The sequence below is a fragment of the Macaca thibetana genome, chromosome 2, assembly GCF_024542745.1.
Source record: "Macaca thibetana thibetana isolate TM-01 chromosome 2, ASM2454274v1, whole genome shotgun sequence".
Taxonomy (NCBI): Eukaryota; Metazoa; Chordata; class Mammalia; order Primates; family Cercopithecidae; genus Macaca; species Macaca thibetana.
In genome coordinates this window covers 139,357,566-139,380,279 of record NC_065579.1, presented here as the reverse complement: position 1 = coordinate 139,380,279, position 22,714 = coordinate 139,357,566, and the positions used below count along the sequence as shown (strand labels likewise).

Sequence of the window (22,714 nt, the reverse complement as noted above, 5' to 3'; positions counted from 1 at the left end):
GGTGGCTCATGCCTGTAATCTCAGTACTTTGGGAGGTTGAGGCGGGCCGATCACCTGCGTCCGGAGATGGAGACCATTCTGGCAAACATGGTGAAACACCGTCTCTACTAAAAATACAAAAATTAACTGGACGTGGTGGCGGGTGCCTGTAATCCCAGCTACTCGGGAGGCTGAGACAGGAGAACTGCTTGAACCTGGGAGGCAGAGGTTGCAGTCAGCCGAGATCATGCCACTGCACTTCAGCCTTGGCGACAAGAGTTAAGAATTCGTCTCAAAAAAAAAGGAAGCAGAGGCTAGGTTTCCTGCACTCTGAATCTAGAATCTGGGTCACTGATCTCTCAGATGGGGACCCCTGGACTGAAAGAGAGCTCCTTACGCTGGGCCTCCTCCATGGTGAACTTACCTGTTTCACAGCGATGCTGACCCGGACAGAGTTGATGGAGCCCTCAATCAGAACCTTTTCCTTCTCATTCCTGCTGATGGTCACAGGTTGTAACAGGAGCTCTTTGCTACTCCTGAAAACACAATGTGACAGAGTCCTCTGTACTACAGAGGGACAGAATAGTCAGAGTGACCCCATGGCAGGTCCTGGAATCACTATGAGACCACAGAGTCCAAGGAATAGAAGACTCACAAGCAGGGGTGCTCCAAGATGGGGGCCAGTGAGTGTGTTCTTCAGCAGAAAGAGCACAGGCTCTGAAGTCAGGGCGAAAAGGTTTTGAAATCCAGCCTCCTCTGTTACTTTCCTTGGGCAAGTTACCCTGTTGGAATCTCAATTTTCTCATCTGTAAAATGACTCTGATTCCTAATTCACTGGCGAGGACTGAGAGAGATCAAAAAGGGTCAAATGTCTAATAGCGTGCCTGGTACAGAGTAGGAGCTTTACAAAAAACAGCTATTTTAGTAACGACAAGTTGAACATCCCCAATCTGCAAATCCGAAATCCAAAATCTGAAACTGGCTGGGCGTGGTGGCTCATGTCTGTAATCCCAGCACTCTGGGAGGCTGAGGCAGGTGGATCACTTGAGGTCAGGAGTTCGAGACCAGCGTGGCCAACATGGTGATATCACATTTCTACTAAAAATATAAAAATTAGCTGGGCATGGTGGCGCATTCCTGTAATTCCAGATACTCAGGAGGCTGAGGCATGAGAACTGCTCGAACTCAGGAGGTGGCAGTTGCAGTGAGCCAAGATCACACCACTGGACTCCAGCCTGGGTGACAGAGCAAGACTCCGTCTCAAAAAAAAAAAAAGAAAAAAACTGAAAGTTTCTGAGTGCTGACAAGATGCTCAAAGAGACGCTCACTAGAGCATTTTGGATTTGGGATTAGGGATGCTCAACTGGTTAAGTATCTGCAAATATTCCACAATCTGAAATACTTCTGGTCCCAAGCATTTTGGATAAGAGATACTCAACCTACACGGGCAAACCAATATACCATTTAGGAATGTAGAGAGAACACCTGTCTTGGAGGTAAGGAAAGGCTAAAATTGAACACAGTTTGGCTTCCTTTAATTATCAATCCAGAAATGATTCATTTGCCTCTGAGACCCCTATGAGTTCAGGTTCCAAGGTAATGCCTCTGAATACCTAGAGATCTGTAATAGTAATTAATTGTGGTGTGGTGTCTCTAAACTGTAAATCATTTTCAAAGGCCCACTGGAAATCATGTACATTAAGCAGTATAACAGGGCATATCCTAACATCAGTTATTTATTTATTTTTTTTTTTGAGACGGAGTCTTGCTCTGTCGCCCAGGCTGGGGTGCAGTGGCCGGATCTCAGCTCACTGCAAGCTCCACCTCCCGGGTTTACGCCATTCTCCTGCCTCAGCCTCCTGAGTAGCTGGGACTACAGGCGCCCGCCACCTCGCCCGGCTAGTTTTTTGTATTTTTTAGTAGAGATGGGGTTTCACCGTGTTAGCCAGGATGGTCTCGATCTCCTGACCTCGTGATCCACCCATCTCGGCCTCCCAAAGTGCTGGGATTACAGGCTTGAGCCACCGCACCCGGCCAACATCAGTTATTTTTAAAATTCAAAATTAAATCATACCATTAATGTGATAACCCAGATTATCTCAGTTATGTACGTACCAGATTGAATTTTATTTACTTTTTTTTGAGATGAAGTCTTGCTCTGTCGCCAGGCTGGAGTGCAGTGGCACGATCTCTGCTCGCTGCAAACTCTGCCTCCCGGGTTCGAGCAATTCTCCTGCCTCAGCCTCCTGAGTAGCTGGGACTACAGGCGTGCACTACATGCCCAGCTAATTTTTGTATTTTTAGTAGAGACAGGGTTTCACCATGTTGGCCAGGATGCTCTCGATCTTTTGACTTCGTGATTTGCCTGCCTCAGCCTCCCAAAGTGCTGGGATTACAGGCATAAGCCACCGTGCCCAGCCTCTTTTACTTATTTTTTGAGACAGGGTCTCACCCAGGCTGGAGTGCACTGTCACGATGTTGGCTCACTGCAACCTCTACCTCCCAGGCTCAAGAGATCCTCCCGCCTCAGCCTCCCAAGAAGCTGGGACTACAGGCATGTGGCACCAAGCCCAACTATTTTTGCATATTTTTTTGGTAGAGATGGAGTCTTGCCATGTTGTCCAGGCTGGTCTTGAACTCCTAGACTCAAGCGATCTGCCCACTTCAGCCTCCTCAAGTGCTCAGATTAAAGGGGTGAGCCACTGCACCAGGCAATGGCTTGCACCAGCCATTGCACCAGATTAAATTTTAAAGGGGAAAAAGATATTTATGAAATGGAAACTAGATAAGAGAAAATCATTCAAAATGTGGAGTATTTGGATTAGGGTGTCAGAGTGTCTAGACTGGTAGGTACAAAAAAATCCCTGATCATTACATTAGAAAAGTATGAAGATGGCATCTCAGATAACTAAATTATCTGACTATTCCTTAAACTACCAGTGTTTTCAACAATGCCACAGGAAAGACTTCATCAACAGCCCAGCTCTGAGAAGTCATACCTTGTGTCAAGCAATCTTGTCTTTTCCCCTGGGTTCTGTCCTGCCAACCCACTGACCCTATTTTCCTTTTTTTTTTTTTTTTTTTTTTTTTTTTGAGACGGGGTCTCGCTCTGTCACCCAGGCTGGAGTGCAGTGGCCGGATCTCAGCTCACTGCAAGCTCCGCCTCCCGGGTTCACGCCATTCTCCTGCCTCAGCCTCCCGAGTAGCTGGGACTACAGGAGCCCGCCACCTCACGCGGCTAGTTTTTTGTATTTTTTAGTAGAGGCGGGGTTTCACCAGGTTAGCCAGGATGGTCTCGATCTCCTGACCTTGTGATCCGCCCGTCTCGGCCTCCCAAAGTGCTGGGATTACAGGCTTGAGCCACCGCGCCCGGCCTGACCCTATTTTCTTAACTCCAAATTGGGAATCACCATTCAGCTGGCAGCAAGACAAAATGTCAACTGCAGCTGTCCTGACTACTCTGGGACATAATAAGTTCACGGCACCTTCTTGACAGCAGCCATCTCTGCGTGCCACACCCCTCATCCCCACCTTGACTTGTCCTTCCCTACCTGACTTCCACTTCCGGCTTGTTGTGTCGTTCCACAACCTGGGAGGAGAAGTTCTCCAGGCAGAGGGCAGCCTGCAATGTGGCCCGCACGGCACTCAGGTAGGGGCGGAGAGTGGCAGTCTATAGGAAATAACACAAAGGGAAGGGAAGATCAAAATCTGTCATGCCAAACCCACTGATCCCCTATTCCAGCTCCTATGAAGCCAGGTAGCACTGAGGGTGCAAGGCTCTTAAGACACCACTGTGAACAGAACAAACTAGGCCTTTGAGACGCCTTCCAAGGTGCAGAGTCATGGTTTTCTTTTTTTTTTTTTTTTTTTTTGAGACGGAGTCTCGCTCTGTCACCCAGGCTGGAGTGCGGTGGCCGGATCTCAGCTCACTGCAAGCTCCGCCTCCCGGGTTCACGCCATTCTCCTGCCTCAGCCTCCCGAGTAGCTGGGACTACAGGCACCCGCCACCTCGCCCGGCTAGTTTTTTTTTTTGTATTTTTTAGTAGAGACGGGGTTTCACCGTGTTAGCCAGGATGGTCTCGATCTCCTGACCTCGTGATCCGCCCGTCTCGGCCTCCCAAAGTGCTGGGATTACAGGCGTGAGCCACCGCGCCCGGCCATGGTTTTCAACAGGAGGCAATTTTGCCTCCCAAGGTACATTTGGCAATGTCGAGATATTTCATTTCTTTCTTTTTTAACCTGGGGTCACACCAGAGGAATGCTGAGACATTTTCAACTGTCATGACTTGGCGGGGAGGCGAACTGCAGGCACTGAGTGGACAGATATCCAATAAACATACTACAATGCACTACAAAGAATTATCGAGTCTCAAATATCAAAAGTGCTGAGGTTGAGAAAGTGATCTAGAGACATACCAGTGAATGCATGATTGTCTTCAATCTATTAGGCCAACAAATGTATATACTGTTTGCCAGGCACTGAGCTAACTGGGAATTCAAAGATGATTAACACTCTCTCTACCCTCAAACAGCTCAACTGGATAGCAGATATACAGAAAATAACTATGATATAAAGATAAAATGTTGAAATATTTAGATTTACAAGTAATCTATATTTGCAGAAGAAACTGGTTTTGAAAGTGAAATGGGATTAGGAGGATTTTATAATGAGAAAAAGTAGAGTAAGGACATTCTTTTTTTTTTTTTTTTTGAGACAGACTCTTGCTCTGTCACCCAGGCTGGACTGCAGTGGCACGATCTCAGCTCACTGCAAGCTCTGCCTCCTGGGTTCATGCCATTCTCCTGCCTCAGCCTCCCAAGTAGCTGGGACTACAGGCGCCCGCCACCACGGCTGGCTAATTTTTGTATTTTTAGTAGAAACAGGGTTTCACATGTTAGCCAGGGTGGTCCTGATCTCCTGACCTTGTGATCCACCAGCCTCAGCCTCCCAAAGTGCTGGGATTACAGGTATGAGCCCCACACTCGGCTAGAATAAGGACATTCTTAGTAGAGGGATTAGCTTCTAGATGTACTGGTCAGTCCTTATATCAGCCAAATTCTTTCCCACCTCAGGGCTTTACACATGCTTGACCATCTATTTGTAGGCTTTTTTCCTCTTTCTTTGCCTAGGTCATCCTCCAGATCTCAGCTTAATTAAGGAAAGCCTCTTAGGCCTTCACTTCCGCCTACAAAGCATTTATTACAATTTACAATAAAATGTCTTTCATATCTTTTTAATTTTTATTTATTTATTTTGAGACAGAGTCTCGCTTCTGTTGCCCAGCCTGGAGTGCAGTGGCGCGATCTCTGCTCACTGCAATCTCCGCCTCCTGGGTTGAAGCCTTTCTCCTGCCTCAGCCTCGTGAGTAGCTGGGATTACAGGTGCACACCACCATGCCCGGCTAATTTTTGTATTTTTAGTAGAGATGGGGTTTCACCATGTTAGCCATGGTTGTCTTCAAATCCTGACCTCAGACAGTCCGCCCACTTCAGCCTCCCAAAGTGTTGGGATTACAGGCGTGAGCCAATGTGCCTGGCCTTTATTTTATTTTATTTTATTTTTGAGACAGAGTCTCACTCTGTTGCCCAGGCTGGAGTGCAGTGGTACAATCTTGGCTCACTGCAACCTCCACCTCCCGGGTTCAAGTGATTTACCTGCCTCAGTCACACAAACAGCTGAGATTACAAGTGTGCAGCACCGTGCCTGGCTAACTTTTGTATTTTTAGTAGAGACGGGGTTTTGCCATGTTGCCCAGGCTGGTTTCAATCTCGTGACCTCAAGTGATCTGCCCATCTCGGCCTCCTAAAATGCTGGGATTACAGGCGTGAACCACTGCACCTGGCCTCCTTCATGCCTTTGTAAAGTGATTTCTCCTTTATTAGGCTGTAAACCTCGTGGTCAACAGACCATATTTATTTTACTCACAGCTATATAGCCTCCAACCTAGCTCAGTACGTAACATGTAGAGTGTCTTACTCATTTCCTGTAGAATAAATGAGCAAAAGAAATAATTAAGGTTAGAGTAACACAAAAGGACAGCAAGAGTTCCAGAGTAGTAATGAGTACAATGTTTCTGTATATGAGAAGCATTTTAGATTCACTAAATGAGGCTGCAGTGGTAGACTGAGGTCAGATCATGGGGAATCTTGAATGCCAGACCAAGTTTAGCTTTTCTCTTAAGGGGGTAAGGAACTACTGGGGCTTTCTGAGGAGGAAGTTCATGACTGCAGCTGCATGGTAGCTCTGTGAAGAATGATTTGGAGAGGGAAGTGAGACATACAGCAGACTGTGTCACCAGCAAAGAGTATCACAAGTGTTGGACTGACATTAGATGGAGTGGATAATGGAACTGAAAAACAACTTCCCAGGGGCTTATGCCTGTAATCCCAGCACTTTGGGAGGCCGAGGTGGGTGGATCACCTGAGGTCAGCAGTTCAAGACCAGCTTGGCTAACATGGCAAAACCCTGTCTCTACTAAAAATACAAAAAAATTAGCCACGACGGGTGCCTGTAATCTCAGCTACTTGGGAGGCTGAGGCAGGAGAACTGCTTGAACCCAGGAGACTGAGGTTGCAGTGAGCCGAGATCTGGCCACTGCACTCCAGCCTGGGCGACAGGGAGAGACTGTGTCTTTAAAAAAAAAAAGAAAAAAACAACTTCCAACGAACTGTGGTCCAGTCATTCAATTAAATACTACTTAGCAATAAAAAAGAGTAACTATTGATACACACAACATGGTTGACTCTCACATGTACTATGGTAAGAAGGTACACTTAAAAGCCTGCATACTAAAGCATTCCATTTACATGACAATCTGAAAAAGGCAAAACTATAGGGGTTAAAAAAATCAGTGGTTGTCGGGGGTGGGAAGGAGGAAAGGTGTGATTACAAAAGGGCTCGAGGGAATTTTTTGGGGTGATGGAAATATTCTGTATTTTGGTTGTAGTAGTGGTTACATAACTTGACTTTTTTTTTTTTTTAAGACACAGGAGGCCGGGCGCGGTGGCTCACGCCTGTAATCCCAGCACTTTGGGAGGCCGAGACGGGTGGATCACGAGGTCAGGAAATCGAGACCATCCTGGCTAACACGGTGAAACCCCGTCTCTACTAAAAAATACAAAAAACTAGCCGGGCGAGGTGGCGGGCGCCTATAGTCCCAGCTACTCGGGAGGCTGAGGCAGGAGAATGGCGTGAACCCAGGAGGCGGAGCTTGCAGTGAGCTGAGATCCGGCCACTGCACTCCAGCCTGGGTGACAGAGCGAGACTCCGTCTCAAAAAAAAAAAAAAAAAAAAAAAAAAAGACACAGGATCTTGCTATATTGTCCAGGCTACAGTGCAGTGGCTATTCACAGGCGTGATCACAGGGTACTACAGCCTCGAACTTCTGGGCTCAAGTGATCCTCCTGCCTAAGCCTCCTGAGCGGATGGTACTACAGGTGCATGCCACCATACCCAGCAAGTTTTTGTCAACACTTTTTTTTTTTTGAGATGGAGTCTCGCTCTGTCGCTGGAGCGACAGGCTGGAGTGCAGTGGCACGATCTCGGCTCACCGCAAGCTCTGCCTCCTGGGTTCACGCCGTTCTCCTGCCCCTGCCTCTGCCTCCCGAGAAGGTGGGACTACAGGCGTCCACCGCCACCCTCCCGGCTAATTTTCTGCATTTTTAGTAGAGAAGGGGTTTCACCGTGTTAGCCAGGATGGTCTGGATGGCCTGACCTCGTGATCCGCCCACCTCGACCTCCCAAAGTGCTGGGATTACAAGCGCGAGCCACCGCGCCCGGCCTTTGGCAATAGTTATAGACAGTAAACCTAAAAAAGGTGACTGGCTCCGTGACGCCTGTCCTTTCATGAATAAAACAGACGTAGTCTCATACAATACCTCAAAAAACTTAAATTTTTAAAAATCAAGACGCATGTGCTCCATTAGAAAAAAAAAATCCAGATTTCTAGCAGGGATACGAGTTCACAAAGTTTGCCAGGATAGGGAACTCAGGAGGAAGAGCAAATTTAGAATGGAAGATGAGTTTTGAACTAGAGGTGTAATTTCACGGTCTCTTCAAGATACCCAGGCAAACCTTGAAAGAGAGCTGAGAAGCCAGATTAGGAGTCATCAGAGTGAAGAAAGTCATCGAAGCCAGCAGACTAGATCGGTATCACCAGGGAAGGTGTGACGATGAGGGAGGTGGTCATCCAAAGTCACAACTCCCAAGAATACCCACATGTATGAAAAAGGGAGGACTTTCAGGAAGGGAGGGATGAGCAGTATCACAGCTAACAAACACTAGGGCTGACACAGTTCAGTTCTGACCAGGAGGGGCCTGAATGGAAGCAACACGAGAGATCCTCCAGTGGGGTGGAAGCAGGGCTGGAGGTACCAAGAGTGGGATAAGGAAGTGTGGCCGCCTGCCTTAAGCAACTGTAGGGTCAGGAAGGCAGAAGACAAAGGGCGTATTTAGTGAAGCTCTACTGTGGATAGGCAGATGGACCCGCTACATGCCTCAGCGGCCCTTCGACGGGCTAAGAGGCCGACTACGTACCCTCGAAACGCTCCAAAGAGCCTAGGAAGCCCCACTTCCAGCTTCCTCCAGGGCTCAGTAAAAGCCCCTACCTGCTTGGAAGGCTGATCACGAAGCCGCAAGGCCCGCTTCAAACCAGGGAGTACCCCTACTCGCCCCTTCCTCACCTCGGGCCCCCGCCCTCTTTCTCCAACCCTCATGGTGTCCCCACAACCCCCCGGCATCCCTCAGCCCCGCGCCCCTGCGGCAAAGCCACATCTCCCACCGACCCACTGCCCTGAGGCTGAACAGCTGGGGGTCCCTGGCCGGGGGCCCGGCTCTCTCACCATCGCGGGCGCTGGCTGGGCCGGAAAGCGGAAGTATGGAAGTGGCCAGCCCCGCGATGCCTGCCCTTTCGCGAGAAGCGCAGCCTCTGTCTCCGCCCGGACTTCCGGATGGTACCATCTATGCTCTGAGCGGGATAGGGAGCCCTTGCGAACGCTTGGCCCTTCCGGAAGTTTTCCACCTAGGGCTGTCTCGGTATCCTTAAACTCTTGCACTCGAGTCACTACTTAAGCTTCTCCAGGAATGGGAGCAGCTCCCCTTTGTGCCTTCGGCCTTCTTGTTACCTTTGCCACAGCCTCCCCCCAGGTATGCAATGGTACAGCCCAGCTTCAGATTGGGCACCAAATTAGGACAAGCTGAAGCGGAGGAGCCCTTCGTTTCTTCCGGTTCTGTGCCCCCATCCTTTCTCTCGCCCCTCCTACCCGCAGCTCCTGGGGCTCAGCGGCGCTAACTGCAGCGCCGAGATCTCCGCCGCCAAGCCCCGCCTCCCGCCTCCCGCCCCGGGCTATGCCCTGGGGCGCGCCTGAGGCCAACCACCCGCACCCCACCTCTAGCGGGCTTGCTCGAGGCCCACCTTCTCCCCACCCCCGGCAAACTTCAGTAGGCTCGCCCTCGCTGACTCCCCGCCCCCGCGTCAACTGCAAGGGGCCCGCCCATAGCCAGTTCCGGGGCGGTTGCTCCCATCGACCGGAACTCCCCGCCCCCTCCCGCGGCCCTGGGGCCGTAGGAGGCCGCAGTGAGGAGGTAGAGGGGGCGGGGGTCGCGCTAGGGTGTCCCTAGAGAACGAGGACTCTGAAGGCGGGACATTTGGGCGACCCCCGGGCGGGGCCAGCCATTAAATAGTCCCATTTCTGTGCCAGACACTGAACTGGGCTCTTGACGGGCATCATCTCTTAATCCTCAGAACATCCCAGGGAGGTAGGTACCGTTGTTATCCCCATTTTTCAGATTCAGACTTTTAATGGGGAAACAGACCGAGACTTCTTTTGTTCCCATTTTACAGATGGAAAAACTGAGACTCAAAAAGGTTAAACAACATGTTCAGGGGCACATAAGTAGAGAATGGTAAAGCCTGGACTTGAACCCGGGTCTGTCTGGCTTACCAGCCCACGTTCTAAACCACTATTAGTGACTAGAGAAGGGAGAAAGGTGGAGTAGGATAAGAAAAGAGGCCAAGAGTCCCAGAGAACATGGTAAGAATGGGGTGCTTGGAACTCAAAGTCTTAGCAGAACCCAAGAGAAATAGAAGGGAAGGAAAGAGCATCAGAAAGGCAAGGCAATGCATAGTAATATAGCATGGTGATCAGGGGTGCAGACTCAATATAGCGGGGTTCAAATTGCATCTTGGAAGCATAGGCACATACCCACCCTTACAGAGTCTCAGTTTCTTTCTCTGTAAAGATATCACAACGGTCCTTGTTCATGGTGCTGAGTGAGAAATTAAGTGAGATAAGCTGATAAAGTGCTTTGCGCCTAGCTTGGTACACAGTTAAGTGCCCTGTGAGTAGGAACTGTGCCATCAATTTTGTCAGTAAGGGACTGAAGCCTGGCTTGCTTGAGACTGTCCCTGGAGGTAAGAAGCCCTTGGGCTTTTCTCAAACCCCTTTGTCTCCCATCAATGGCCCTGTCCTCTCCAGCCCCACAGGATCCCCATATCCTGGGCCATGAGTGAGTTGAAAGACTGCCCCTTGCAGTTCCATGACTTCAAGTCTGTGGATCACCTGAAGGTCTGTCCCCGCTACACGGCAGTGCTGGCGCGATCTGAGGATGATGGCATCGGCATCGAGGAGCTGGACACCCTGCAGCTGGAGCTTGAGACCCTGCTGTCTTCTGCCAGCCGGCGCCTGCGTGTGCTTGAGGCCGAAACCCAGGTGATACCCCAGAGAGGGCCATCACCAGAGATGGACTGCAACAAGTTATGGGATGGGTCATTGAGTTAGCTCCATATGCTGAAACCTGGGATACAGGGGTTTGTGGGGAGAGGGAGAGAGACCTAAACTGGGTTTGCATGACACAAAAAATAACACAAGAATATGCATGATCCTCTTAAATTGCAAGATTTCTAATTCGGTACACTTTTATTGGCATACCCCCACCCATCCCCCATTATGTTCTGGGTTCTACGCTAGTCATTAGAGAAAGGTAATTAGGACAGTTTTGACTGTCAAGGAGCTTGCCAACTAGGAAAGGGAGAAAGTCAGGTGCATACCAGGTGATGTGATGTTGTGGTTAGGAGTCCTAGGGAACTGGAATGGGGAGACCTGGATTTGAATCCTGGCATAAGCACTTGCTAGCATTGCTGTTTCCTAGCTATATGACTTTGAGAAAGTTTTCTCATATCTCCGAGTATCAGTTTCCCTATCTGCAAAGTGGGGTGAATAATAGGACCTACCTTAGTGCTTTTGTGAGGATTAAAAGAGAATTTTTGCAAAAACTCAACCCAGTGCCAGACACTAAGTAAGCACTTCAGGTGTTATTTATTTACTACTCTGATTACTTTATTCACTGCATAAAGATGCCTTCAGCCTTGTGTGCCAGGCGCTATGCTGTATGCTGCAAAATAGAGATAGTTAAGGTATGCTTTCTGGTCTTCAGTAGCTTATGGTCTAGTTGAAGAAACAAGGTGCGATGGTCATTCCAGTGTGACCAAACAGCATGATTGGGTGCACGGTGGAGGTGTGAAGTGCCAGAGACTTGTAGAGGAAGGAGGTGCCAACTGGACCTAAAAGGATGAATGGAATTAACTTGTCCCTGGGAATCCATGGAAGCTCCTTGAGGAAGGTTATGACTCAAGTTGTATTTTAGCATCTAAGAACCTGGGTAACTGATTCAGAGAAGGCATCTCAGTGGTGGTGACATTGAAGTGAAGGTTTGCTGGGAGGACTCTTCTGTTAAACAATATGTGACTGGCATGGGTGATAAAGAAGTGAATCAAAAGCACAGATGAACAAGTGAATGAGATGATGAGAAGTATATGAATAAAGTCGTAAGAGGCCAGGCACAGAAAATGAGCTGAATTTTGAAGGATGAGTAAGAGTTTACTAGGTAAAAAGAGGATGGGGAAAGACCCAGGAGACTCCTTAGATTCTAGATCCTAATTTATTCACTAGAGGAAAGAAATATTCTTTGTTTTCCCTTCTCCCCCTCAGTGACAGTTTCTGTACATTTCAGATCCTCACCGACTGGCAGGATAAAAAAGGTGACCGACGATTCCTGAAGCTGGGTCGAGACCATGAACTTGGAGCTCCCCCGAAACATGGAAAGCCCAAGAAGCAGAAACTGGAAGGGAAGGCGGGACATGGGCCGGGCCCTGGCCCAGGACGGCCCAAATCCAAAAACCTTCAGCCCAAGATCCAGGAATATGAATTCACTGATGACCCTATCGACGTGCCACGGATCCCCAAAAATGATGCCCCCAACAGGTTCTGGGCTAGAGAACATAGAAGGGGGCCTCAAGGTTCTGGTGGTGGAGGCGCTGGTGGGGCAGGGGTACCCACTGAGGATCTGCTTCTCCCTGCAGGTTCTGGGCTTCAGTGGAGCCCTACTGTGCTGACATCACCAGCGAGGAGGTCCGCACACTTGAGGAGCTACTGAAGCCCCCAGAAGATGAGGCTGAGCATTACAAGGTAGAAACTCTGGGCCTTGATAGACATGATGCAGAACAAGAGAGTTCAGAGGTGGCTGAGAATTAAAGCTACCAAAGCTTTAATTCCTTCATCTTCCTTCCCCCATCCTGCCCAGCCTCCTATCTGCTCCATCAATGTATCCAGACACCCAGGTCCAAACTCAGCTTTCTTTGTGCGCTGCCTCCCCTCTACCTGAGCCAGATGTCACCATGCCCTCAAGCTTAAGTGAAGTGTGCCCGTGTTCCTTTATCTCTGTCCCTTTGCTTTGGTCCAAGCCTTCATCAGCTTCTATACAAACAGCCCCTTAACTCTGTTCCTGCTTTGAGGCCTCTGGAGGAACCCTTCTTCTTTCTTTAAGATGTAAAGCTTGGGCCAGGTGCAGTGGCTCATGCCTGCAATCCTAGCACTTTGGGAGGCCAGGGCAGGCAGATGGCCTGAGCTCAGAAATTCGAGACCAGCCTGGGCAACATGGTGAAACCCTATCTCTACTAAAATACAAAAAATTAGCCAGGCATGGCGGTGTGCACCTGTAGTCCCAGCTACTTGGGAGGCTGAGTCAGGAGACTTTCTTGGACCTGGGAGGCAGAAGTTGCAGTGAACTGAGATCACGCCACTGCACTCCAGCCTAGGCAACAGAGCAAGACTCTGTCTTTAAAAAAAAAAAAAAAAAAAAAAAAAAGTCAGCTCACACCTGTAATCCCAATAATTTGGGAGGCTGTGGCAGGCAGATCACCTGAGGTCAAGAGTTCAAGACCAGCCTGACTTGGCCGGGCGCGGTGGCTCACGCCTGTAATCCCAGCACTTTGGGAGGCCGAGGCGGGCGGATCACGAGGTCAGGAGATCGAGACCATCCTGGCTAACATGGTGAAACCCCGTCTCTACTAAAAATGCAAAAAATTAGCCGGGCGAGGCGGCGGGCGCCTGTAGTCCCAGCTACTCGGGAGGCTGAGGCCGGAGAATGGCGTGAACCCGGGAGGCGGAGCTTGCAGTGAGCCGAGATCGTGCCATTGCACTCCAGCCTGGGCGACTAAGCAAGACTCTGTCTCAAAAAAAAAAAGACCAGCCTGACCAACATGGTGAAACGCTGTGTCTACTAAAAATACAAAAATTAGCCAGACATGGTGGCGTGCACCTAGAATCCCAGCTACTCAGGAGACTGAACCAGGAAAACCGCCTGAATCGGGGAGTCATAGGTTGCAATGAACCAAGATCGTGCCACTATTCCAGCCTGGGTGACAGAACGAGATTCCATCTCACAAAAAAAAAAAAAAAAAAAAAAGAAGAAGATACGAAACTGTATGTTTTAATGATGAAAATAAATAAAACATGCTCCATTAAAGAATATTTAGAAAATACAGAAAAATGTTGAGGGAGAATACTCCCATAGGTCAGCTGTCATCAGATGTGCTCATGACATGGCACTGCATCTAGGCCTGTCTTTATCCCGTTATCTACAGGATCAAGTCCATGCATCCCAGTCCTTGGTGGCACAGCTCCAGTGCCTCTCTCCATTTTCCTCGGCCATACCCCTCTTCATTGCTGTGTTGACCAGTCCCACCAAGTACCTTGCCCTCATTCCAGGACACCACAGCCTCCTTGCTGGTCTCTGGGCCCCTCTGGCAAGCTCTTCTCTCCCTCTTCTCTCCCTGATAGACTTGACTCACCCTCCAAGGCCCTGATCTCATGTTACCTCCACCAAAGCACCCTTTCAGATTCCCCAGCAGAAAGTTAGTCTCTCCTTTGTGCTGCCACAACACTTTGATCTGTCTCTTTCACTTCACTTACCTGACTTTTTAAAAATTTATTTGAAAAAGAGTTCATACAGACAGCAGTTAATTCAAGCAATATAAAAGGTAATTCCCTGTCACCCGTGACCTGAAGGCTCCTAATTCTCTCGAGAGACAATTGATGTGACCTGAGACAATCCGTGTATGTAGAGTATTCTGCACCTTCTATCTTGGGAATTGTTTCAGATTGGCTTCTGTGTGTGTGTCTTAGTCCTTTTCCGACCTGTCTCCTTTACTAGAGTGTGAAGTAGAGGTATCTTCTTTATACTTTCTTACCTATACCTGACACTGGGCTTGGCCTTGGACTAGGGACTTGAGAGAGAGATAAGACAGATAAGTGAATGAATGAATGAATGAAGCATGGCTGGCCAGTGCTTACCCACTCAGGGTTGGGTGTCATCTTTTCCACAGATCCCACCCCTGGGGAAGCACTACTCCCAGCGTTGGGCCCAGGAGGACCTGCTGGAGGAGCAGAAGGATGGGGCCCGGGCAGCAGCCGTGGCTGACAAGAAGAAAGGCCTCATGGGGCCACTGACTGAACTGGACACTAAAGGTAGGCCTCTCACCTCCCTGCCAACCCCAGGTCAGGACTTGAGTTCCAGAACTTCAGCCCACCTGCCCTCCTTTCCTGTGCCCACTTAGATGTGGATGCCCTGCTGAAGAAGTCTGAGGCCCAGCATGAACAGCCGGAAGATGGATGCCCCTTTGGTGCCCTGACGCAGCGCCTCCTGCAGGCCCTGGTGGAGGTGAGCACCCTAACCCAAAACAGGAACCACATTTACTTTGTGTTTTAATGTGTTATATTTATTTTTTATTGGAATATATCATACATTTATTAGGTTGGTACAAAAATAATTAGGTTGCTGCAAAAGTAAAAACCTGGACTAACACATAGCAAAAGATTGGGAATAATACATAACTTTTGCACCAACCTAATAGAAAATGCACAGATCATAAATGTACAGTTTTCACAAATGAGCTTGTATTAGCAGCCTGGAGATTACAAAATGAAGCATTACTATATCCTAGAAGCCCCTCTCATGCCCCTGTTTTTCTCCAACTTCCCCCAAAGATAGCCTCTACTCCACAATTAACTTTTGCTAAGCATCTGTTGGAGGGGCTTTATACACATCCTCCCACTGGAGGCCAGGATAGTGGTTAACCCTGTGTTACAGATGAGAAGATTAGAGGCTCAGAAAAGGGAACTGTTCACTTGAGGTCTCTCACAGCAGGACTCAAACCCCTACTTCGGGGTCCCTGTCTTTATACCTGCTGGTTGACCTTAGACACACCCTCATACTCTTTCACCTCATTGAGACTCAGTGTTCTTTTCTGGCTCAAACACAATAGTTTCTCTCATGTAACAGTCTGGGTACGTGTTCCAGGTTATCTAAGGTAGGGGAAGGGGCATATCATCAAACAGGAATCCCAGCTGATGGTGGCCTTGCAGTCTGCACAGGGTCACTCTGGGCATAATTGTCACTCCAGTCCCACAGAATAAGAGCAAGGAGGAGTGTGTGAAGGAAACTTTTTGGGCCATGCCTAGCTGTGGCTCTTATTTCTTCTGATCGCTTTCCCCTGGAGAGAATCTGTCACATGACCATACCTGCCTGCAAGGGAGCCTGGGAAATGTAGTGCAGCTGGAGAGGCATTGCCTAGCTGCCATGGAGGAAAGGAGAGTGGCGTTCGGACAGCTAGCACCTCTGCCACAGCAGGCCTAGCACAGTGCCTGGTGCGTTGCAGGCACTTCACAAACCTTGGCTGTTCATTACCATCATTGAGTGTTAATCATTTCTGTGTTCCTTTTGTTCCTTTTTCTTCATATCAGTACAAAAATGGATTTCTAGAATGATCAAAGCAATTTGGGATCAGTATGGGAAGGCTTCCCAGAGTAGGTGGGATGGGAAAGATAAAAGGATATTTCTGGTGTTTGAAGACTGTCAGTGTAGGTCAGAAAGGAGCAGGAAAGTGGAACAGCTCTTTTTCCTTCCACCCATTTCTGTGGTCTTCTAGGAAAATATTATTTCCCCTATGGAGGATTCTCCTATTCCTGACATGTCTGGGAAAGAATCAGGGGCTGACGGGGCAAGCACCTCCCCTCGCAATCAGAATAAGCCCTTCAGGTGAGTGGTGTCCTATCCACAACCCACAGTCTGGCGCCCACTTCTGTTGGCTTCTCTCCATCTCAACCTGGGGAGTTCCTCATCAATAAGAGGCTGGGGACAGTTAGGTGAAGCCCAATAGCAGTCTCAAGTGTGAGTGCTGGCCCAATGTGTCTGCATGCACAGACTGAGTGCAGGGTTGTTCAGCACAGAACTGTTCATACCATAAATAAACCAAATGTCCTGCTGAAGGGGAGTGGTTGGCTAAATTGGCATAACTCCATATGATGAAATAACTTGCAACTATTAATCATATAGCTGCAAGTATAGAGAAATATAGGTAAATGACATGAAAAGATGTAAATTATAGAGTGCCAAGTGGGGAAAATGTTAATTGTAGGCCAGTACAGATACATATTTTTATAATCTTATTTTTACTTAAAATGTATTTCTTTTTCTTTTTTTTTTTTTTTGAGACAGAGTCTCACTCTTGTCATTTAGGTTGGAGTGCAATGGCGCAATCTTGGCTCACTGCAACCTCCGCCTCCCAGATTCAAGCAATTCTCCTGCCTCAGCTTCCAAGTAGCTGGGATTACAGGCGCCTGCCACCATGCCAGGCTAATTTTTGTATTTTTAGTAGAGACGGGGTTTCACCATGTTGGCCAAGCTGGTCTTGAACTCCTGACCTCAGGTGATCCTCCCACCTCGGCCTTCCAAAGTGCTGGGATTACAGGCATGAGCCACCATGCCTGGCCTACTTAAAATATATTTAAATACATGCACATAGGGGAAAAAACCTGGACTAATATGTAGTAAAAGATTGGGAATAATATATAACAAAATCTGGAATATATATAATAACATATAATAAAATAATAATGATTCTCTCTGGGTTGTTGGCATTACAGGTTTTTCCATATTTTTTGGATAGTGGATACATATGTTGCTTGTATTTAAAAACCAGACCAGATGTGTCTGTCCTTCCCTTTGTATCTGGATAGATACAGAGGGGGTGCCCAAAGGGAAAGGCAGGTTTTCACTGAGCTTGGGAAGCCCTGGGAACCTCCAAGGTGGGCCCTCCTCCAAGCTGGCTCTTGAGTCTGACAGGGGCCTGCCTCCCCCTGCAGTGTGCCGCATACTAAGTCCCTGGAGAGCCGCATCAAGGAGGAGCTAATTGCCCAGGGCCTTTTGGAGTCTGAGGACCGCCCAGCAGAGGACTCTGAGGATGAGGTCCTTGCTGAGCTGCGCAAACGGCAGGCGGAGCTGAAGGCACTTAGTGCCCACAACCGCACCAAGAAGCACGACCTGCTGAGGTGAGTGTGAGCAGGATGCACAGTCCCGCGGGTGGCCTTGGAGGCTGTGGCCACAGCTGGTCACCTTCCAGGGGTTTTACAACAGGCTTTCCAAGCCTGGCTGGTCTCTAAATCACCTGGAGAGCCTCGAAACAGCAGTGGCCAGTCCACCGGGTATGTGTCAAACAAATTCTAATTCCACAGAGTGGGGCTCAGGCACCTGTGACTGATTGATCGATTGATTTGATTTGATTTGGTTTGATTTTTTAATTGTGATAGAGGCATAATGTAAAATGTATCCCCATGGGAGGCTGAGGCAGGAGAAATGCTTGAACCTGGGAGGCAGAGGTTGCAGTGAGCCAAGACTGAACCATTGCACTCCAGCCTGGGCAACAAAAGTGAAACTGCGTCTCAAAAAAAAAGAAAAGAAAAAAAAATTTACCCTTCTTAACCATTTTTAAGTGTGCAGTTGGCCGGGCGCGGTGGCTCACGCCTGTAATCCCAGCACTTTGGGAGGCCGAGGCGGGCGGATCACAAGGTCAGGAGATCGAGACCACGGTGAAACCCCGTCTCTACTAAAAATACAAAAAATTAGCCGGGCGCGGTGGCGGGCGCCTGTAGTCCCAGCTACTCAGGAGGCTGAGGCAGGAGAATGGCGTAAACCCAGGAGGCGGAGCTTGCAGTGAGCCGAGATCACGCCACTGCACTCCAGCCTGGGCGACAGAGCGAGACTCCGTCTCAAAAAACAAAAACAAAAACAAAAAAAAAAAAGTGTGCAGTTTAGTAGTGTTACCCATATGCACATTGTTGTGTGATTTATTTTTTGTCTTTTCATGCTGCTTTTCTTTTTATCCTCAAAGTTTTTTTATTAAAAATTTCATACATGCAGAAAATCTGAATCATACAATAAACATCAGCATATTCTCCACCTAGACTAATTAACTATTAACATATTGTTAGAGATCTGTGATTTTTATTTGCTTATCACAAGAAATTGACCAGTGTTTTAGGACATGTTCTTTTGGGAATCCATCACAGTGCCTACCATTCATTTGATGTCAACTCCCATCCATCTTGTTCTGCATTGATCACAACAAAGGTATAGGTGACATCTGGAGGAAGACTGTGGAATAGCTACCCTTTAGTTAAAGAGATAGGGAAGCAACCCAAACAAGTCTCTGCTTCTCACAGGCAAGTGCTGTGTCTTAACTTCATAGAGCCCTGACAGGACAGGACATACACATTCATTTGGACTTTTTTGTTGTTGTTGAGACAATGTCTCACTCTGTTGCCCAGGCAGTGGGTGCAGTGGCACGATCTCGGCTCACTGCAACCTCCGCCTCCCAGGTTCAGGCAATTCTCCTGCCTCAGCCTCCTGAGTAGCTGGGATTACAGGCATGTGCCACCACCATGCCCAGCTAATTATTTGGCCATTCTTATTGTCTCTTAGACATTGTGCTAGGGACCAGCAAGAGAGGCACAGCAAGAGACTTGCAGATTACTAGCAGATGATCAGTAAAGACGAGTGCCATTAAAAGGAGAGGTAGTTGCTGACAAGCTGCCAGGATATTTAAGGATAAGGGTGACTAATGTATGCTGCGTGCCTACTGTGTGTCAGGGGCTTTATGTACACTCTCAAGTGTCTTGACAACAACCCAGGAGGGAAGTGCTGTTTTCCTTGTTTACCAGATGAGGAAATAAAGGCCCAGCGAAGCGAAGTGCTCTGCTGAAGGTCACACACTCAATAAACAGCCAAGCTGAGACTTGAGCCCATGGCTGAATCAAAGCCTCTTTCTGTAATAGTTCATGTTTTCTCTGAAAGGTGAGAAGAAGAAAACACAGATGGAAGGGGCACTGAGGGAAGGAGAGGGAGAGAGGAAGAGAGAGAAAAGCAGGCATGTGCGGTTACGGAAGTAATGGGCCTTAGCTGGGCCTGGTGGCTCATGCCTATAATCCCAGCACTTTGGGAAGCTGAGGTGGGAGGCTTGTTTGAGCTCAGGAGTTTGAGACTAGCCTGGGCAATGTAGTGAGACCCCCATCTCTACTAAAAATTTAGAATCAGCCAGGCATGGTGGCACATGCCTATAGTGCTACTCAGGAGGCTGACGTGGGAGGATCACTTGATCCTGGGAGGTGGAGGCTGCAGTGAGCTTGATCAGGCCACTGTACTCCAGCCAGGGTGACAGAGTGAGACCTGTCTCCAAAAAAAAAAAAAAAAAAAAAAAGAAGTAATGGGCAATGAAGAAATGGCTTGCAGCTCTCAGGAAACCAGAGCACAGCCCTTACCCTGCTGCAGAGCAGCTGCAAGGCCTTAAGCACTCCCTGACCTGAGCAGCAGCTTCCTCTTCTGGAAAACGGGCAGGCTGGACTCAATCACTAAGTGACTTTCCAGCTCCACTATCAATGAAATGTATAAATCAGATTCCTATTCAGAGAGATTGATTTGGTGTTTCACCCACCTCCTGTCAGCCTCAGGCTGCCTAGACCTTAGGGGGCTCTGGAATGTAGATGCCGAAGTAAGCAGGCCTTCTGCTGGCACTGGAACACCTGTTAAAGAACAGTATTTAAAAATAAGAGTTTAGCCCCAGCCTGTTCCAGATCTCCCACTTACTCACTGTGGGATCCTGGGATCATCTTTGAGCCTCATTTTCCTCACGGGTAACATAGGAATAATAGTACATACTTTGCAGGGTTTTTAGGATTAACTGAAAAGAGAGTGGGTGCGTGTGTGTGTGTGTGTGTGTGTGTGTGTGTGTATTTTTTTTTTTTTTTTTTAAGAGACAGGGTCTTGCTCTGTTGAGGAGGCTGGTCTCAAACTCCTGACCTCAAGCGATCTTCCTGCCTCCACCTCCCAAAGCGCTGGGATTACAGGCACGAGCTACTTCACCCAGCCTACTGTATATATTTTTAAGACCTTTTTTTTTTTTTAAAGACACAGTCATGCTGTGTTGCCCAGACTGGAGTGCAGTGGCATGATCATAGCTCACTGTAACCTTGAACTCCTGGCCTCAAGCAATCCTCAGCCCCTTTGGAGTTGGGACTACAGGTGTGTACCACCACACCCAGCTAACTTTTTAGATTTTTTGTAAAGACAGTCTCACTATGTTCCTCAGACTGGTCTTGAACCCCTGGGCTCAAGTGATCCCCCTGCCTTGGGCTCCCAAAGTGCTGGGACTGCAGATGTGAACCACCATGTGCAGCCAAGACTTTATTCTTTTAGAGCAGTTTTAAGTTCACAACAAAATTGAGAGAAAGGTACAGAGAATTCCCGTATACCCCCTGTCCCCACATGTGCACAGCCTCCCCCATGATCAACATGAGTTAGTATTTTTTTCAGGAGCTTAAAATAGTGCCATATAAGTGCAGGTCAGTAACTGCTTTTTGGTCACGACTGTATGACACAATCCACAAGCATGCCAGCCTGGGCTGGTGGGTAGGCTCAGTCTTGAAGAGGAAGGGGCCGCCCTCTGGAGGTGGGCTGACCATGGCACCTGGCTGGCTGGTCCCCACAGGCTGGCAAAGGAGGAGGTGAGCCGGCAGGAGCTGAGGCAGCGGGTGCGCATGGCTGACAACGAGGTCATGGACGCCTTTCGCAAGATCATGGCTGCCCGGCAGAAGAAGCGGACTCCCACCAAGAAAGAAAAGGACCAGGCCTGGAAGACTCTGAAGGAGCGCGAGAGCATCCTGAAGCTGCTGGATGGGTAGCCCTCACCCCTGCCTCAGGCTGATTATCTGGCCTCAGGGAGGGGAAGGGAGGCCCACTTCCTCCTTTGGGCACAGGAAGCATTGGCCTGTGGCTGTCCCTCAAATGGCGACAGTCTCTAGAGGACCGTGGCCCTTCCCCTGAGGTCTTTTGGCCTAGCTCTGTACAGCCAGGACACAGGAAGCCCTGCTGGGCTGGCCTGAGGCCTAGTCTCTGCTTGGTCCCCAAGATGGGGTTGGAGGGGACTTCGTTTCCTGGTCTTCCTCTTCCCCCTTTACCATCCCCCACTCCCTAACCCCCTGCCCCTGTTTCCCCTTCAAGGACTTCTCCCTTGTGGTTTTGTAAAGTGCAAACTTAAGAATAAAGTGACTGCTGTGGTTTTTCAAAAAAAGCATCCAGTCTTTGAATGTCTGTAACGGTGGGGTAAAGGAACCAGTGTGGGTGGTAAGGTTTGTAGGGGGTATGCTTGGTGGCTCTCAGCCCGTGGCCACTAACCCATGGCATTCAGTCAGGGAGAACTGAGTACCTCTTTCTGAGTACCTCTTTCTGAGGATACTTGTGGCTGCAGGTAAGAATGCCCTCCAGCTCAAAGTGGATTCATAATAAGGAAATGTGTTGGTTGCAGGCTTGGCAGTCCTGGGACAGGGTGGCCTTCATGGTTAGCCAATCTAGCAATTCTTCAGGGTCATTAAGGGTCCAGGTTCCTTAGGGGTCGCTACACTGCCCGCCACAGTGTCAACCTCTGCCTAAGGTGAGTCCTTCTCTGGCTGCAGTGTGGCAGTGGAGCAGTTGAGGCCAGATGCTTCCTCATTTACATCCAGCACAGCAGGGAGCGGGAGCCAGTGGGCTTCCATGGCCCACCTACAGGAGCAAGAAGCCTTTTCCCAGATACCATCATGTTTCAGTGGCCCAAACTCAGTCTCACATACCCATTCCTCAGTCACTGTGGCAAGAGAGACTGTAATGGGTTTATGCCAGAGTGGAGTTTGCTACTCCATCAAGGTGGTGGAGAGAGAGTAAAACCTAACAAGATCTGAGTAGGAAGCGGGGAAGTGAATGCTGGATAGGCCAACAACAACAACCCTTCCACACCTGGGGCAGGAAGCTTGGCCTGAGGGACACAGATGAATTAATATGCTTTGGTACCTGCCTCAAGTTGTTCCAAGACTGGTCTCAGAGAATCAGGGAATAATTTGCAATTTACTGTGGGAAGGTTGAGGTCCACGCAGGGGAGAAGGGAGGGTAAGGGTCCCTAAGGAAGTGACCTATGAACTGAGCCATAAAGAAGGAGGGCGAACATGGCTGAGATTCTCGTACACCCAGCACCTCTCTGTTGGAGAAATGTCCCTTCCCCATCACACATGGCTCTTATCTGACTGCCAAACT

The 22,714-nt window shown here is 48.8% G+C and overlaps 4 protein-coding genes across 12 annotated transcripts in view; 2 read left to right on the top strand and 2 right to left on the bottom strand.

The window, feature by feature from the left end:
* ARPC4 (actin related protein 2/3 complex subunit 4) overlaps positions 1 to 22,714 on the bottom strand; it is a 78,619-nt gene that overhangs the window by 7,460 nt on the left and 48,445 nt on the right. For 2 of the 5 annotated variants that reach the window (XM_050778728.1, XM_050778730.1), the window contains exons 1-2: positions 8,821 to 9,207; positions 3,531 to 3,649 (exon numbers count right to left, since the gene is read on the bottom strand). In XM_050778728.1, the coding sequence (XP_050634685.1) occupies positions 3,531 to 3,649; positions 8,821 to 8,938 (237 nt within the window). In that variant the 5' untranslated portion in view covers positions 8,939 to 9,207. Of the gene's footprint in view, positions 1 to 403; positions 516 to 3,530; positions 3,650 to 8,770; positions 9,208 to 9,392; positions 9,475 to 22,714 lie in introns of those variants that run through there. The other 3 variants (XM_050778729.1, XM_050778731.1, XM_050778727.1) reach the window with 3 other exon arrangements.
* CAMK1 (calcium/calmodulin dependent protein kinase I) overlaps positions 1 to 22,714 on the top strand; it is a 105,187-nt gene that overhangs the window by 59,616 nt on the left and 22,857 nt on the right. The window lies entirely within an intron of this gene.
* Positions 9,367 to 21,719, top strand: TADA3 (transcriptional adaptor 3). Its single transcript, XM_050778706.1, has 9 exons — positions 9,367 to 9,736; positions 10,456 to 10,689; positions 11,990 to 12,240; positions 12,339 to 12,444; positions 14,643 to 14,784; positions 14,874 to 14,977; positions 16,245 to 16,354; positions 17,461 to 17,646; positions 21,138 to 21,719. The coding sequence occupies exons 2-9, from the start codon at positions 10,483 to 10,485 to the stop codon at positions 21,328 to 21,330; spliced, it is 1,299 nt and encodes a 432-aa protein (XP_050634663.1). The 5' UTR covers positions 9,367 to 9,736; positions 10,456 to 10,482; the 3' UTR covers positions 21,331 to 21,719.
* OGG1 (8-oxoguanine DNA glycosylase) overlaps positions 15,025 to 22,714 on the bottom strand; it is a 38,436-nt gene continuing 30,746 nt past the window's right edge. The window contains exons 4-5 of one of the 5 annotated variants that reach the window (XM_050778714.1): positions 20,085 to 20,172; positions 15,025 to 16,074 (exon numbers count right to left, since the gene is read on the bottom strand). In XM_050778714.1, coding sequence (XP_050634671.1) covers positions 16,056 to 16,074; positions 20,085 to 20,172 — 107 coding nt within the window. In that variant the 3' untranslated portion in view covers positions 15,025 to 16,055. Of the gene's footprint in view, positions 16,075 to 18,394; positions 19,441 to 20,084; positions 20,173 to 22,714 lie in introns of those variants that run through there. The other 4 variants (XM_050778710.1, XM_050778713.1, XM_050778711.1 and 1 more) reach the window with 4 other exon arrangements.

Excerpts from the sequence above, each read along its gene's own strand:
- TADA3 (XM_050778706.1), top strand. The coding sequence starts at position 10,483 with ATGAGTGAGTTGAAAGACTGCCCCTTGCAGTTCCATGACTTCAAGTCT. Across the intron at positions 10,690-11,989 it reads TGCTTGAGGCCGAAACCCAG|ATCCTCACCGACTGGCAGGA; the intron begins GTGATACCCCAG and ends TGTACATTTCAG. Across the intron at positions 14,978-16,244 it reads TCCTGCAGGCCCTGGTGGAG|GAAAATATTATTTCCCCTAT; the intron begins GTGAGCACCCTA and ends GTGGTCTTCTAG.